Source organism: Lasiosphaeria miniovina, assembly GCF_030549165.1.
Source record: "Lasiosphaeria miniovina strain SMH2392-1A chromosome Unknown B0T26scaffold_6, whole genome shotgun sequence".
Classification (NCBI taxonomy): domain Eukaryota; kingdom Fungi; phylum Ascomycota; class Sordariomycetes; order Sordariales; family Lasiosphaeriaceae; genus Lasiosphaeria; species Lasiosphaeria miniovina.
The window spans coordinates 3,781,338-3,796,085 of record NW_026848225.1 but is presented as its reverse complement, the minus strand read 5'-3'; the positions used below and the strand labels follow the sequence as shown (position 1 = coordinate 3,796,085).

The 14,748-nt window shown below is 57.4% G+C and overlaps 4 protein-coding genes across 4 annotated transcripts; 3 read left to right on the top strand and 1 right to left on the bottom strand.

Moving 5' to 3' along the window:
• Positions 1-222: 222 nt before the first annotated feature.
• B0T26DRAFT_787338 (major facilitator superfamily domain-containing protein) lies at positions 223-2,238 on the top strand (the record flags this gene model as incomplete). The annotated part of the gene is made up of 4 exons (XM_060446789.1): positions 223-727; positions 926-1,207; positions 1,304-1,715; positions 1,809-2,238. The coding sequence occupies exons 1-4, from the start codon at positions 439-441 to the stop codon at positions 2,236-2,238; spliced, it is 1,413 nt and encodes a 470-aa protein (XP_060293412.1). The 5' UTR covers positions 223-438.
• Positions 2,239-3,409: 1,171 nt separating this feature from the next.
• Positions 3,410-4,798, top strand: B0T26DRAFT_743298 (uncharacterized protein; the record flags this gene model as incomplete). The annotated part of the gene is made up of 1 exon (XM_060444233.1): positions 3,410-4,798. The coding sequence occupies one exon, from the start codon at positions 3,410-3,412 to the stop codon at positions 4,796-4,798; it is 1,389 nt and encodes a 462-aa protein (XP_060293411.1).
• A 542-nt stretch (positions 4,799-5,340) lies between these two features.
• Positions 5,341-6,084, bottom strand: B0T26DRAFT_624728 (uncharacterized protein; the record flags this gene model as incomplete). The annotated part of the gene is made up of 2 exons (XM_060436148.1): positions 5,341-5,751; positions 5,998-6,084. Coding segments are annotated over 2 exons (498 nt in total), but the record flags the coding sequence as incomplete, so codon positions are not given.
• A 3,036-nt stretch (positions 6,085-9,120) lies between these two features.
• On the top strand, positions 9,121-9,932 carry B0T26DRAFT_432634 (uncharacterized protein). Its single transcript, XM_060434979.1, has one exon. The coding sequence runs from the start codon at positions 9,280-9,282 to the stop codon at positions 9,706-9,708; it is 429 nt and encodes a 142-aa protein (XP_060293409.1). The 5' UTR covers positions 9,121-9,279; the 3' UTR covers positions 9,709-9,932.
• Positions 9,933-14,748: the final 4,816 nt, after the last annotated feature.

Genomic DNA, 14,748 nt, shown 5'->3' with positions numbered 1-14,748 from the left:
GCTGCGGCCCGGCCCCAGCGCGCCCCACAGTCGGAGGCGGGGCGGATCGACATTGCCCCGTCTCCTCCGATATCTTGACAGTTTGCCCCACCGACTCCGAGCGGGCTGCCATATTGCACTGTCGCGCTCCGATTTCCTCAAAGTTTCTTTTCGCGTTCTGATAAATATCTGCCGCTGCAGGGCAAGTAGCCTGCTTCTCCCAGAGGCATGACGGTACTGTTGTTATCGTTGCTGCTGCCTCTCAAACCCGCGGTCTTATTCCTGTTGGGTCGCGTTTTCGCCGTTACCTGAATCCGTCAGAGACAGCAGAAAAAAAGAAAAAAAAAGACAAGGGTCGCTTACCGTTTTGCAATAAAAAAGCCAAATCTGCTTTTTTTCTTCTTTCTAAATATTTATCAAAAATTCCCCACCCCGTCGCAACGAGAGCTCTCCACAACAATGGCCGCCGCCGCGAGTAGCGATCTTGAGAAGGGCGCTCTAGTGGGCATGCAGCGCGATGCCCGGAGTGACCGCGACTCTGAAGCTGCCAGTGATAAGCCAGAGTCGGCCCCTGGTAGTGAGACTGAGCGAGACCCCGAAGACGCCAAGGAACCGGGTTCCGATGACAAGACTGGTGCTGCCGCCACGGCATTGCAGGACGCAGGCCCCCCTGATGGTGGTGCCGCTGCATGGCTAGTCGTTCTCGGCGCCTGGTGCTGCTCCTTCTGCAGCCCTGGTTGGCTCAACAGTGCGTTCTTCTTTTTCCCGCTTTTTTCACATCCACTTCTCGATATACCCTGTCTCCCCGCCCGCCTGCCTGCCCCCCCTGGTGACTGCCTAGGCGGTGATGACATGGGGGGCTGGAATGAGGTGTGGCATCCAACAGTGAGTAATAGAGAGAAAATGGACGCCGCTTGCTGACGGCATTGCTCCCCTCCCCCACCAGGCATGGGTAGCTTCCAGGAGTACTACGAGCTCGGTCCTCTGAAAGAATACTCCAGCAGCACGATTGCGTGGATCCCGTCGCTCCAGCTGTTTTTCCTGTTCGGCTTGGGCCCAATCGTCGGCATCCTGTTCGACAGATATGGGCCGAGGCCGCTCATCATTGCCGGGACCATCCTCCACGTCTTTGGCCTGATGATGGCGTCGCTGGCGACGACCTACTACCAGTTTGTCCTGTCCCAGGGCGTGTGCAGCGCCATCGGCGTCGCCTGTCTATACTCGCCTGGTAGGTCCAATATTCCCAAACCCCATTCTCTCATCCTCACCGGCCTCTTGTGTCCACCCCGAAAGCTGACTGAGTCATGTGCGAAATCGAATGAAGCGCTGGCCTGCATATCGACATGGTTCAACAAGAAGCGCGGAGCGGCAATGGGCATCATGGCCACGGGCTCGTCGGTCGGCGGAGTCGTGTTCCCCATCATGATCAGCCGCATGATCAAGCACAACGGGTACCCCTGGGCGCTGCGGACGGCCGCCTTCCTCGTCCTCGGCCTCCAGGTCGTCGCCTGCCTGACGGTGCGCTCGCGAACCAAACCCGTGCCCAAGAAGCTGCCCGCCGGCCGCCTCGCCGCGCCCTTCGCCGAGTCTGGCTTTGCCGTCCTGCTCATCGGCATCGTCTTCCTAACCTTTGGCATGTACATCCCCATCGACTACCTGCCCTCGCAGGGCTACAATGAGGCGCACATGACCGAGGAGATGTCGCAGTACCTGGTCGCCATCCTGAACGCTGCAAGGTAAGCTAGAATCCCCCCCAAAAAACATTTCTCGTCTTTTTTCAAGAGAAAACAAAAATGCTACGGAACGCTAACAGTTTTCCTCTTCACCAGTCTCTTCGGCCGTCTGGGCGCGGGCTACGGCGCAGACTGGATCGGGCGGTGGAACATGTTCATCATCGCGTGCCTGGTGTCGGGGATCTCGAGCCTGGCCATCTGGATCCCAGCGCAGACGGGCGGGATCACGATCGGGTACGCCATCGCGTTCGGGTTCGCGTCAGGCGCGTTCGTGTCGCTGGTCGGCGCGCTGCCCATCTCCGTGTCCCCTATCCCCGAGATCGGCTACCGCATGGGCATCGTGTTCCTCGTTATCTCCATCCCCGCTCTGAGTATGGCCCCCATCGGCGGCGCCATCCTGCAGACCGCCGCCAACGGCTGGCTGTCCCTCAAGCTGTTTGCGGGTATCATGTGCATCGCCGGCTCCTTGATTATTCTCTGGTCGCGCATGCTCTACACCGACAAGAAGCTCCTCAAGCTATTCTGAGCGACGGACCTGCGGTCGTGGAGTCGCCGTGAGACTCAGAGGGAACTGGATGGGCTCCTTCGTATGGGCTGGGTCGATTCGGAGCTAATTTAGAGGTAATTGTTTTTAGATTTCTCACAATCACCCTTTCCCGGAGTCATCTGTGTGTTTTTTAACTCTTGAAACCTGTAATTATGTTTACTGTCCTTTTTATTTTTATTTTTTATTTTTTGGCAGATCCTTGGGCTGTATAATATTCGGGACCGGCTTCATTTATATCTTGGTCTGCCGCATTCTTTGAGATGGGTGTCAATTTGGGAAAGATGAAACATGGTCTAATTACGTAGGTAGATAGGAATACTGGAGAAAAGGCCACATTCGCTTCGAACTGGCTAGTTACGGCTTACAGGGGAATTCCTGAACCCAATGCAGTGGTGGTTGCCGTTTTGTGATTAATTAATTCCTCCTCGCCGTTAATGCTCTATCTGGGGATAATTGACCTTGCTTGTCTTCAAATACATTCGAATTCAATGTCAATGTTTTATCTACTCACCGAGCCAAAGTCTCAGGGAATTAGGCAATTCGATGGTTTACCCAATCCTAAGGTAATCAAACTTGAGATCTTGACTTGATTTATTGACTATTGTCACCTTTGTGGCGCAGCGAGCTCGACAAACCGGAATTAGTTCTCTAGCTAATAAGTTGACTTCCCTGACTGACTCGGTTTATAAGGGTTGCCTTGAAGAAAGTAAACCGGCAGTTTACGAAGAATTAATGCTAACTGTGGCTAAAATAAAGTATCTGTGGCTGAGGTTGTGTGGCTTGGGGCCTCCAAGTGTGGCTCGTCTCTCCAGCGCAGCCTCAGCTCCACCGCCACAGCACTGAGCTTGCCCCTGCGCAACCAGCAGCGCCCAAGTCTTCACAACACGCAGATGACAGGCACTTCACCACTATTTTCTCACTGCAAGTGCAATTAAAAGCTCAACTATTAGCCAAACCTTCCAATCGTATCTGGGGGCGTACTGGGCCCAATTCGTACGTCAAACTCGTTTACCGCCATTCTCTCTCCCGTCCCCTCTCTTCCCCCACCTACGAGTACCACGAACGCTATCCTCACCGACTCCTCTCCAGACCGCGACGAGAGGAAAAAGAATACAAAATCCCAAGACTCACCACACACAACAGAAGAACAATGGCCGACGTTCGCGCGCTCCTGCGGCAGCAGCGCGCCGCGCGCCGCATAGAACATCCCCACGCGGCCTACTCGGATTCCGGCAAGCTGCTGTGCACCCTGTGCCACGAGCACGTCAAGGCCGAGTCGCTCTGGGACACCCACATCCGCGGGGTCGGTCACCAACAACGGCTCCAGACCCTGGCGCACGCGGCAGCAGCCACACGCAACAGTAAGACATCATTATTAGCAAATGGACATCAAAAGCAGCAGCAGAAGCAGCGGCAGCGGCAACACGATGCTGACGAACCATTAGCAGCAGCAGCAGACGCTCCAGCGGCGCCGTCCAACAAGCGGAAGCTCGACGACGACGACGACGACGACGAAGAAATGGGCGACGACACAGCTGCAGCAGACGGGGCGGAGGCCGAAGACGGCGTGCGCAAGAAGCGCAGCAAGCCAGACATGGTGCTGTCGCCGGAGGGGATGCTGACGCGGCGAGACAGCAGCGGCAGCGGGAAGCCGGTGACACCGCCTCTCGGAGGGCGGCGGCAGTCGATGACGCCGACGCTTGGAGTGGAAATTCAGATCCCGTCGCGGCCGGCGACGCCGGTGGCGCTGCGCGAGGGCGGCATTAGCAACAATCACAATGGCAGCTTCGGCCAGCACAGCGCCAACAGCAGCATCAGCAGTGCGTCGGCGGGGCAGACAACGCCCAAGGCCGTGGGCCGGTCGCCGCTGATACCGCAGGACGAGACGGCCGGAACAGCAGCGACGCCTCATCGCGTGCCGCACGCCAGGTTTATCGCCGACACAGCACCATCCTCAACTGCGCAACATCTAGCAATAGTAAGCACAGCAGCAGCAGCAACAACAACAATGGTAGACGAGGACGAGTGGGCCGCGTTCGAGGCAGACCTAGTGCACGGGGCAGCAGTAGCAGTAGCAGCCGCCGAGAGCAAGGCAGCCGCGCTACGCGTGCTAACCGACAGCCACAGCGACGCGGTGATCTCTGCGCCGGTGATGACGGCGGCCGAGGTTGCGGCCAAGTCTGAAGAGGAAGAGCGGGCGCGGCGGCGGACGCAGGCCGAGGCGCAGGTCGAGGACGAGCGCGAGGAGGCGGCGCGGGCGATGGAGAGCGAGTTCGAGGTCATGGAGGAGCTCGAGGCGCGGGCGCGGAAGCTGCGCGAGCGCCGGGAAGCGCTCCGGCTGCGTCTGCATCAGGGTGGTGGTGGCGATGCAGCAGCTGCCGACGACGACGCCGCCACTGGCACCAAAGGCAGCTCCGCCGTCACGCTTGACAAGGAGAACCTCGCAGGGGGCGGCGCGGAGCAAGAAAACGGCGAGGACGACGATGACGATGACGATGACGACGAGGATGACTGGGTGGGCTTCCGCTTCCACGTCTAGGACGGGATTCGAACACAGGACTTCCCGAGGGAAGTGATTTACCGGACTCAAAAAAGGCCGGCTCCTTACCATGAGGGAGAAACAACAGTCAAAGAGCAACGACATGTAAATAATATTTGTACAGTAGAGTACATCAACACAGATGTAGATACCCTCCGTGGGCCTATGTGGGAAAGAGAGGTCAAATCTTTCGCCAACTAACTTGAACCGTCGCTGCAAACTGCATTCTGTACCGTGTCTAGTAGAACAGGGCGGCGGGCGTGCAGGATATACGCCGAACAGACAGAAAACATCACCTTGGGGAGATGACTGTTAGTGTTTGTTGCAGAGCCATCACAAGATGGACCGGCTATCTAGACAGAAACCAGTCGCGCCAGACGAAAGAGCCGGAATGCAAAATTAAATCCGCCCCCGGTATGGTATCTATCGTCCCTACCCATCATTCCTGCCCATCGTCTCAATCTCTATGATCCGACTCGCTCCCAAAACCTCCGCAGACGCCACACCCTCCCGACGCCGACCCGCTCCTCCCACATACGGATGCCTTCTTCCCGGGAGCGGACCTCGCCACGCCACACGGAGCCCACCCAGCGCCGCAGGCCGTCCTTGACGCGCTCGCGCTCGATCGCCCGCTTCTTCGCCACCAGTGCGGGCGCTACCGTGATGCCCGCGCCGCCTGGGACGCACTCGGGCGGCAGCACACAGCGCGTGACGAGTGCCTCGGCCGACGGCCGTGCGGCTAGGCGTCGCTGGAGCCGGATCGACACGAGGCTGCGGGCGAGCTTCCGCGACACGACTGTCGTGTGGGTGAGGAAGATGGACCGGCTAATCAGGTCCGCCAACGACGGCCGCGATGGAGATGTGAGCATGGGCGGGAGTATGGCGCGCGTGCGCTGCAGTCGGATCCGGTGCAGTATTGGTGCTAGCGATAGCTGGCGCAGATGGTGAGATGTCTGTGACGGTTCGTGTCAACGCGGAACCTAGCCAGCCCAGACGAGAATAAAGAGGGGGAGGAAGGAACGGATTGCAAAAGACAGAAGCCCGCTGTCCCTTCGTGTCAGACTCGAGCTTCTGCTGTCGTCCGATATTCCTTGGGAGCTGCGGATGGGATTGGAGGCGCTTGCTCTCTGGATCAAATTCTGACCAAAAATGTGACTAGACAATGGTCGAAGGAGGCATGAACTAGGATCGGAACCCACCCTGGAGGTCGACAGCAGATCAGAAACATCTAGATGACCAAGTATCTGGAGAAGCACCTCGTTTGGCATGTCTGAGAGCTGCAGGAAAGGACCACATCCCGGGATAGCGATGTCCACGTCAACGCTACCAGACTCTGACGCTGTCGACGTTATCATCAAATGGCTCTCCCCCATAATCGCATCGATAGTCAGCTCCTGCCAAGCATTAATTTCTGCATCGTTTTGTCCGTGCAGCCAACGCTCAGACTCTTCTGTATGTGGAAACTGTTGGGCAGAGGCAGGCGAGTGTGTCTCGAACGAGGGCAACACACCGGGGTCAGCATCAGGAGTCGTGTGCCTCGACGCTTCGGCATTGCTTCCAGAACACGATAGACTGTAGCAGCTAGCTTCGCTAGCAAGCTGAGCAGCAGCATCCGTGTCTAGGTCTGCTCCCTCGCCAGTCATGTCATAATCAGCGGGCCAGCGATGGAGCAACGGGTGGGCGCCTGGCTGTGGTAGTGATGCCATGGATGACGAGACTGCTGTCACTGTCACTGCCAAATATGGTGACTTGCACTTGATGATCTGGCAATCAAAACTCTCTACCCCCGGTCGGATGAAACTGAGAGCTTGCTTCTCTGTCCGCCTCTTGTCCCCCTCCCAGACTAAGAACGTAAGAAGAAGGGAAGAGACAGTGCGGGAGTGGGATGAAAGGAGTTCGGCGCAGTTAAGTTAGATATCGTCTATCGCTGCACACTGTGCCAGTCACACATGCCCAGCTTCGTTTCTTTCTTGCCACCTCGAGAGACGAGACTGACAGACTTTTTTTCGTGGGTTGCCAATCGCGGGCCTTGGAGGATTCTGCCGACAGGAGCTCGCAGAAGGTAGGGCCTCTTGACGACTCCCTCCCCCCACCCCTCTCTTTTCTCCTGGTGCGGCTAAAGAGGATCTCGTCAAGCAGCAAGGACAAAATCGTCTAGCGGGGTGGTCGCCGAGGCGACCGTCGAGGAGAGTTGGTGGCTGGGCGGGCGCTGAAGGGAGCTTGGGGACTCCGTGTCCGGTTTGACGGTGCGTAGGATCAGGTAATGGCCAACCTGCCGACGCAAGGTGAGCTCCTGGGCAGATTCTCGGTCAAGCCGCGGAGGAAGACGCACAGCATGGCAAATGACAAGAAAGGGCGCAAGAGGGGGGGGGGGGGGGGGGGGCTGAGTCAATCAACCCTTGGCTTCCGACGGTCGCGAGGCAGCGGGCGACGAGCTTCTGCTTCCGCCACCGTGTTGTGTGTTGTTTCTGCCGGTGCTAGTGTTGCCGGCAGGCGGGCGGTATATTGGTTCCACGTTAAGTCAATAAGGGCCAAGGATGTAGTTCGCAGCGCAGCGCAGCGGGCAAAACGATACAAGACGAGCGATATCAGGAATGATCGGCCTAGGTTTAGAGTTCAGGTGAGGTGTGTTGTTCGCTGTGCTGTTGCGCGAGTCCCTGTCTGCACAGGTCGGGTGTTGTTGGCTGGCGGTTGAAGTGACGAAGCTCCCGTCGGTGAGTCTAGGCTGGCTGCCATGGAATGATACGCGTCGTCATTCGTCGCTGTCACACCACCCGAGTCACCTGGCAGAAGCCTGGCAGTCTGACACAGCCGTCGTCGCTTGGCTGTTTTGGCGGGCTGCCGGCTGCTGGGCTGACACTCCTCCACTGCCCTACGTACTGTACAGTACATGCATACGGAATACTGTACGGTACAGCCAGAGCGTACTTAATGGCGGGGTAGGTCAGGGAAGTTTCGTACCTACCGTAGGGACGTACTCCCTAGTTTGGGAAGGGGCACCCCGCGCTCGCGCAAAGGCACCAGACCGTGACACGACGCGGAAAGTGCTTTACTGCCAACGGCAGGAACGGCAAACAGCCCTTGCTTCAGGTCCCCGTGCTCTCTCTCTCTCTCTGTCTCAACCTCCTGCCCTGTCCTTCTCCCCCAAATATCCTCCCCCCCTGCAAGCTTCCACCTCACCCTCTTGGCTTGCCTACTCCTCCCGTGCATGGGCTTCGGCCCCTGGGAAACATCGTGTTGTACACATCATCAATACCAGTCCGCAATAGGAATTATCGACGGTTTTATACCTGCACTGGCGGCACTGAACTCTTTCTTTGCTTGCCAACCCACCCCGGTCTCGCCGCGCCGCGCCTTGTCGACATTGGACGACAGCGACTGGTCGAGGATCAATCTCAACCTCCAAGCCCAGCGGCCCGCAGTGGAGCAGCCCGATAGCGATAACGAGGTCACTGCAACGCGGGGTTGATCAGAGGGCTGTCTGGAGCTGTTTGCCGCCTACAGATACCTACCCCTCCTTGCCCCGACAATGTGCCCCTCTGCCCCTCTGCCCCTCCATCTCCCTCCATGGTGGAGGAGGGAGGGGAACGGCCAGTGGAGGCAGAGTCCAAATTTACCACAAACCGGGGAAGTCGATTATCGCGGATGCAACGGTGGAGCCGGCGCGCCAGATAGGTTTCCTGCTGGCGATGCGGTGGAGGGTGGGTCATGATGTGTTTCACAGCTGCCCGCGTCTTCTGCACGTTAAATCGATAAGACAGGCATGGGCAAATAGTGGAGGATGCTGCGGGAGACGAGGTATCGATGTCGGGGGGAGCGATCGATGAGCGCGAGCTATTCTAGCTCAGGTACCATAACGTCCGGCCCAGTCAGCGCCCCAGTCCTCGGCCCTCAAACATATCAGTCTGATTCTAGAGATTATGGACACGCTTAAGGCAGACAGACACCAGGCGCTAGACACAAGGCGCCGTGTCTTCGGCATCAGGGGTGTGCGATTCCATTGCCAGTCCAGTGCTCCGACGGTGGGGAACACGGGTCCACTTGACTGCAAGCCTCTTGCACTAGAGACGCGACACCAACCCCAACATACAGCGCTGTATATGTGTGTGTGCGTATGTACATACATGCACTGCACTTCGTCTGTACATACACTCCAAAACATTGCAGCTCCAGCTAAGGTACAGTCCTGAACGGAAGGCAGTTGCGTCAAGGCTGGCGCGGCGACCTGAGGCGGACTCACCTCCAGGCCCCACTCCCAAGTCCACCTCAGTTGGTTCGATTGTTGGTAAATCGTTGGTGCGCCGAAGCTTTAGGAGGTCCTTCTGCCTTGGTGGCTCCCAAGTCAGGTCCAGGGTCTGGCGACTCGTGGGTACGCGCTGCAGGCTTTGGCAAGGCTCGCTGCCGCCGATATCACATCTCACATCCCAATTGCATCGAAACTCACATCATTCACAAGGCTTTCCCCAAGGCTCGCTCAATTGATGCTCCTGGTGCCTGATTTTCCGGATTTTGTCTGCCTGCCCGCCAGCCAGCCAGCCAGCCAGCCAGCCACGTTCGGTCTTGTTGGGGAAACGAACTCGGCTCAGGTTGCTCTCGGTCTGATCGCGGTCTGTGACGTGTTGGCGGGGCAGGCCTCTGGCGATGCGGCCATAGTTGCTTATCACTGTCCCTCGATGGGTTGCCCTTTCGGGAACGGAAACGCCCAAGGTCAACACGGCAAACACGAAGTTCAGTCCACAAATCCCAAACCACCCAGCGCTCTGACGTTCGGTTCGGAGAAGCCAGCGAGCACTCCAAACAACGGTCCCGACGCTGTGTCAGGACTCAGCGGTCTGCCAACACCAATCGGCCCATGTACCATTTCCGCGGATTCTCAAAGCCTTGTGTCTCGCAACCTGTCTCAACTTTGACCACAGCCAGCCGCTCAACATTGCCGCCATGGCGCCAAAAGGGAAAAAAAGAAAGACTCAACAATTAGACAGTCAACGTTTTGAGTGAGGATCTCTCGGACATACCAGAGACACGGTCTTGCTTGACCACTCGGAACATCTGCCAAGTTCTACAAGAACGCTGTCGTACGACAAGAGGCTAGATGGCTAGCGTGTCTGCTGTCGCAGGCGGCTGCTAACTGTCAATGCTCTCTGCAATTGTCGCATCATTAATTGCTATACATATATGCCGTAGAGACGCAAGAGACAATAGAAGTCAGACAAAGCATCCGACTCCGCCTACGCAAGGCCTGCAGCCTCCGCATATCCGATAGCTGTCGGGTCAATTGCTCGATCCACGAGCCAAAGCCAAGCATGATTGTCCATGATGAGAGGCAAATGCTCTAGACCTGGGGCTTGTGATGCTGGATGTTGATGGTTGTATTGATATCAGGCCCGGAATGGGGGCCTAGTGGTGGTGGTGGTGGTGTGTGTGGGTGTCCGTGGTGGACTCCTTTTTCCTACCCCTCGTCCAACCCCCAGTTAAGGCCAGCCAATAGAGGGCCAAAACAAGCCCCGTTGAGGCTGTTCCCAGACACGTCCCTCCGTCACCCGCTGTTCCCGAGAAGTGATCCGTCGTATCCCTGTCTCTTGCTTTGACTCGATCGCTTCAGGCCGCCTCATGTCGAACTAAATCCTTTGTACCTAGGTACCTGGACGACTCACGCTCGCACTCAAACACCAGTTCAGCCACGGTGCCGGACCCAAGAAGACCAACTCCCGAAGCTGGCATCAATCAATAACGTCAGCACAAGGCCGTTGCATCTTGTCACTTCCAGATTCATTCTAGAAGGTGTTAGCTTGTCCGCCAGCCTCCTCATTAGCCAGAATTCCATTGCGTCCTGCTGCCGCGCTTGGTACGTGCAGGAGCCGAGCTATCACGCTGCAGAAGCTTGCCAACACATGATTTGAAAATGGCAAAAATATTCCCGTCTGCTGCAGTGCCTGGAAAGGCCTGAAAACGCCACCATATGCACAGAAAACCCACTTTGGGGGGGAGCACAGAGTGTGAAGGGCAAGATAATCGATGGTGACCATGGGCTTGGTGGCGTCTTGTTGATTGTGAAGGGCTACCCGAGCCGCTACGACATCAGACCTGCGACAATCATGCCAAACACCGGATTCTTGTTTGGCAAGGAATCCCCACGTCTGAGGGAACGGCCCGCTCCTTGCTCATCAGGCTGGTCGAGCTTCGGGTCGTGGAATTGGGCGGGCTGGAATAACATGGTCGCGGCGTATAATACGGCTCGTCAATTGTTTGAACGGAACAAAAGGGCGCTTAAAATGGCTCTCAAATTCACCACAACAACCACGACCTGGCCGCCCTCAAGACGGCCATGTTTACCAAATGGCTCCGCCTTTACCGCTTTTAATCCGCTAGGCCGGCCTAGCGCCGGCCGTCAAAACATTGATTCCTTGCGACATTTCCTTTCCGCTTCCAATTTCTGATTTTCAAACCCGCATTATCAGGCGTGGCTGGCGTAATGCCAGCCGCTGTTTTGCCCAGCCAAGCAACGCTTTCTCAGAAATGTACAGCCAGACAGCCGGACAGCTCATCACTTCCCTTCTGGCCTTTGTTTCCCGGCTGATTGTCCCGATTTGCATGCAAGGGTCAACGTACCAGGTCTCGCTTGGCCACAGCCGGGCTCGAACCGCGTTGGTGTCGTCGGCAAGAAAAAGGGGGGAATGGAGAACAGTATCGGTAGCGTGTCTGTCATGCCCCAATCCCGGCCCCCCGACCCGGCCCAGGCTTGCTTGACGCGCAAACGAGGGCACCCAGCAGTGGCATATCTGGAATTGTGGCCGGATGCCCCCATGGATAGCCTGCGACTAGGGCACAATCTCGCCAGCCCGCATCAACTTGCGATCATCCTACCCGTCACCCCACAGGAAGCAAGGTGAGGTGTAAGTCACCGCCCCCATCGATGGCCGGCCTGGCCATCCTAATCAGCGTTCCATCCTGTTCCGCGCACGGCCAGGAAGAAACAACCGGCTGAAGCGGTATCCCGATCGCAAGGCCAAATGACTTGCGTCGATGTTTGCTCGGCCCCTTGTTTCTTGGCCTCTTGGGGCGCGGCCACGATCCGGATGAGGTGATCTGCATTCGATCCACCCTCGGGATGCGTCGTTGATCCCTGATATATCTCTATCCAAATTCATGCCGGTGAAGAGAGTCACCGAGACACGGTGGTCGACGCGCCGCGGCAAAGCCGTTCTCGTCCGGCCCATGGCTCGAGGCAGCCTGGCCCAGGTAGAAAGCACAAGCGCCTGTGGGCAACTTCGACCCACCGTTCCAACGAAGAAGCCACCTGTCTGTAAGTAACTGGGACAAACAAAGTTAGCAGAGATATACAACTCTGGGTTCACCGATGCAATATCACTCACACCTCGTCTCTGGTGGAGGGCGGGGGCCACGGAGAAAGTAAAGTGGGCAAGAGGAAACGAACTAGTCAAGGCATGCCACGTTGCACACTCGAATCCCCACGGCTCCCAGCCACCCACCCGCCGAGTGAGTGACCGTGGTGAGGATCTCCTCTCGGCTGGCCGTTGGCCGTCTTGGTTGGGCCCTAGACAGCCGAGTGGTTTCGTCGTCATTTCGACGCAGCGGGCGGCAATTCATGTGAGATCAACCTCCTGCGAGCTTGCCAACCCCTAGCGAGTGCTCGCTCGGCCGCCCACTTCTATCAGACGCCGAGCACAGTCGCAGCCGCGATGGCCCAGGCCCGGCGAGACCCACTCAATGACTAGTCCGTTGACCCGTGGGGAGTAGCGTAGCGGGCGAGGGTGGCGAGAGGCCAGACCCGTTTGGGCGATTGAACCGTGATCGAAGCATAGCAAAGCGAGCCTTGCAAGAGCAAGTGACTTGAAAAAAAAAGAGCAAATCTGTGTTTGCCGCGATTAGCTGCTGTGACGCTATCACATATCACATTGCCCTTTTACAACTCTCACCTGAGGTGGCTTGCACACCATCGCAAGTCGGCACTTGTCCCAGCGTGGCGGGCACTGCAACGATAATTTGCTGTTTCTGTCAAGTACAGTGACCACGACTTGCTGCAAGCTAGGCTCTTTCGGCCACGGCTACACTCTAGGATTCTCATTCCGAGTGGTTCTCCCGGGTAGAGTCTTCTCAAGGGGGGTGGTCACTAAAGACCCCCCAATCAACTTGCTCCCCTTCGAGGAGGCGGCAGATCATGCAGTTAAGACACCAAATCAAAGTCAGTGTCCAGATTGTACCCTATCCAGCCACACTGGAATAGCGTGTTTGCCTAACTATTAGACAGCAAAGCCGTGGCCCTAGCTGCCTACTGGGCTCTAAAAATGACAGGGGTAGACATAATAGTTCGTCGTGGGGACGAAACAGGACAATCCGGTGGTGCCAGGAGAACCTGCCATCCTCGATTAAGTCTAGTCGGGTAGCATGAGATCTCCGACCATCCCCGGTCATACACGACAAATGACAAGGAGGCTAAAAGAAACATTTTGTTTCTGTTTTTTTTTTCTTTTTTGTGGCGGCCGGGGCGTTTGGTAACTGGTCTTGGCTTCGGCCGCCCCTCCCCTCCCCCCCCCCCCCCCCCCCCCGGCCACCCCTGGCCGCGGCCAGCTCGACCCCACGCTAGCCGAACACTTGTTGCCATGTGGGCCGACCCGGAAGAGACCTTGACGGCCGCAAGCTCGAACGGGAAGATCCTCTCCCCGTGGACCACTAGGTCAAAACGAGGCGCTCGATGGCAGGGTGCGAGCACAGGCAAATCATAACAACAAGTAGCAGCACTACAGGGGTCCCCGTGTACTGGCTACATTGGGTTCCAGTTCCCTTTCCGCCCAGCAGGTCGCAATAACATGACCAGCGACAGGGGCCCGCGTCCATGCAGGGAGTAGCACCACACGGGCGGACTGAAAGTGTGTGAAAGAGAAGGGGGCAGAATGGGGAACGAGAGGGACAGAATCGAAGACAAAAAGAAGAGGCGGATATGCCTTTTCAACAACGGTCAGGCCGCGTTCGGGCCAATGGCGGGCGCTTTGGCAATCAACGATGCCCACCATGTTTGCCCCCCATCGATGCCAATGGGACGGTCCCTAGTCTAGCCGACCACAGCTTGCCCCGAACTCGAGGGAGACGAAGGGTTGATAGCGCGCCTCGGCGGGGAAGGCGTGCGGAAATACCGTGGTAAATGAGCCATGAACGACGTGGCTCCTATGAAGGCCGCTCCACTCAGAGAGACCTGCGCGGGACAGAAAACGGGCTAATTTGTCGGCAGGGTCCCAGGGTGTGGGCACCACACTCCCTACTACACCCCCAGGGCCGGCGAGGTACTTCCTCTTGTCGACGTGTGATCGCGAGCGTGATTGTCGACGAGGGACCCGCTAGGGTGGAAAGGTAGGTACCCAGCGGGGTGGTCTGTGACGGGGCCGGACGTCTCGTCCACTTTGAATCCCTACCTCGCTCTCATCTCCCCCCTAACACCACTTGATGTCATGGGCCATCCGCCGTGCCTGACGGGTCACCGTGTCTCGCACCCCTTGGGAGCGGAGCTGGTTCGAACGCGCGGACAAGTATAAGTACGGACCCGATGCCCTCATGGCTTGGGATGGAGTGCTCCTGCTTGCTCCCCCAAACGGCCATCCGACATCGACATTGACAGTTCCGAATTGCCTCACTGCAACAAGGGCCACAAAGGAAGACGACAAGCAACGGTAACGAAACAGACGACCTTACCTCTTCTTTCTTGTTGTTCTCGGCGAGACAGACTCACCAAGCTTCGAAAGCCCCAATTGCATCCACCCTCGACCCGGGCCTGCTCGTCGTGCTCCCCTTTCTCCGTTCTAGGTGCTGTGCGTGTCTTGACTGGGTGAGTTGTGCCTTCAGCACCTCCCTCAAGCATGAACGCTGCTGTTGTGGCACGATGGTGGTCGAGGGTGGCAGAAGGGAACCCGGAAGATAGCTCGTGCTAACTGTGGGAT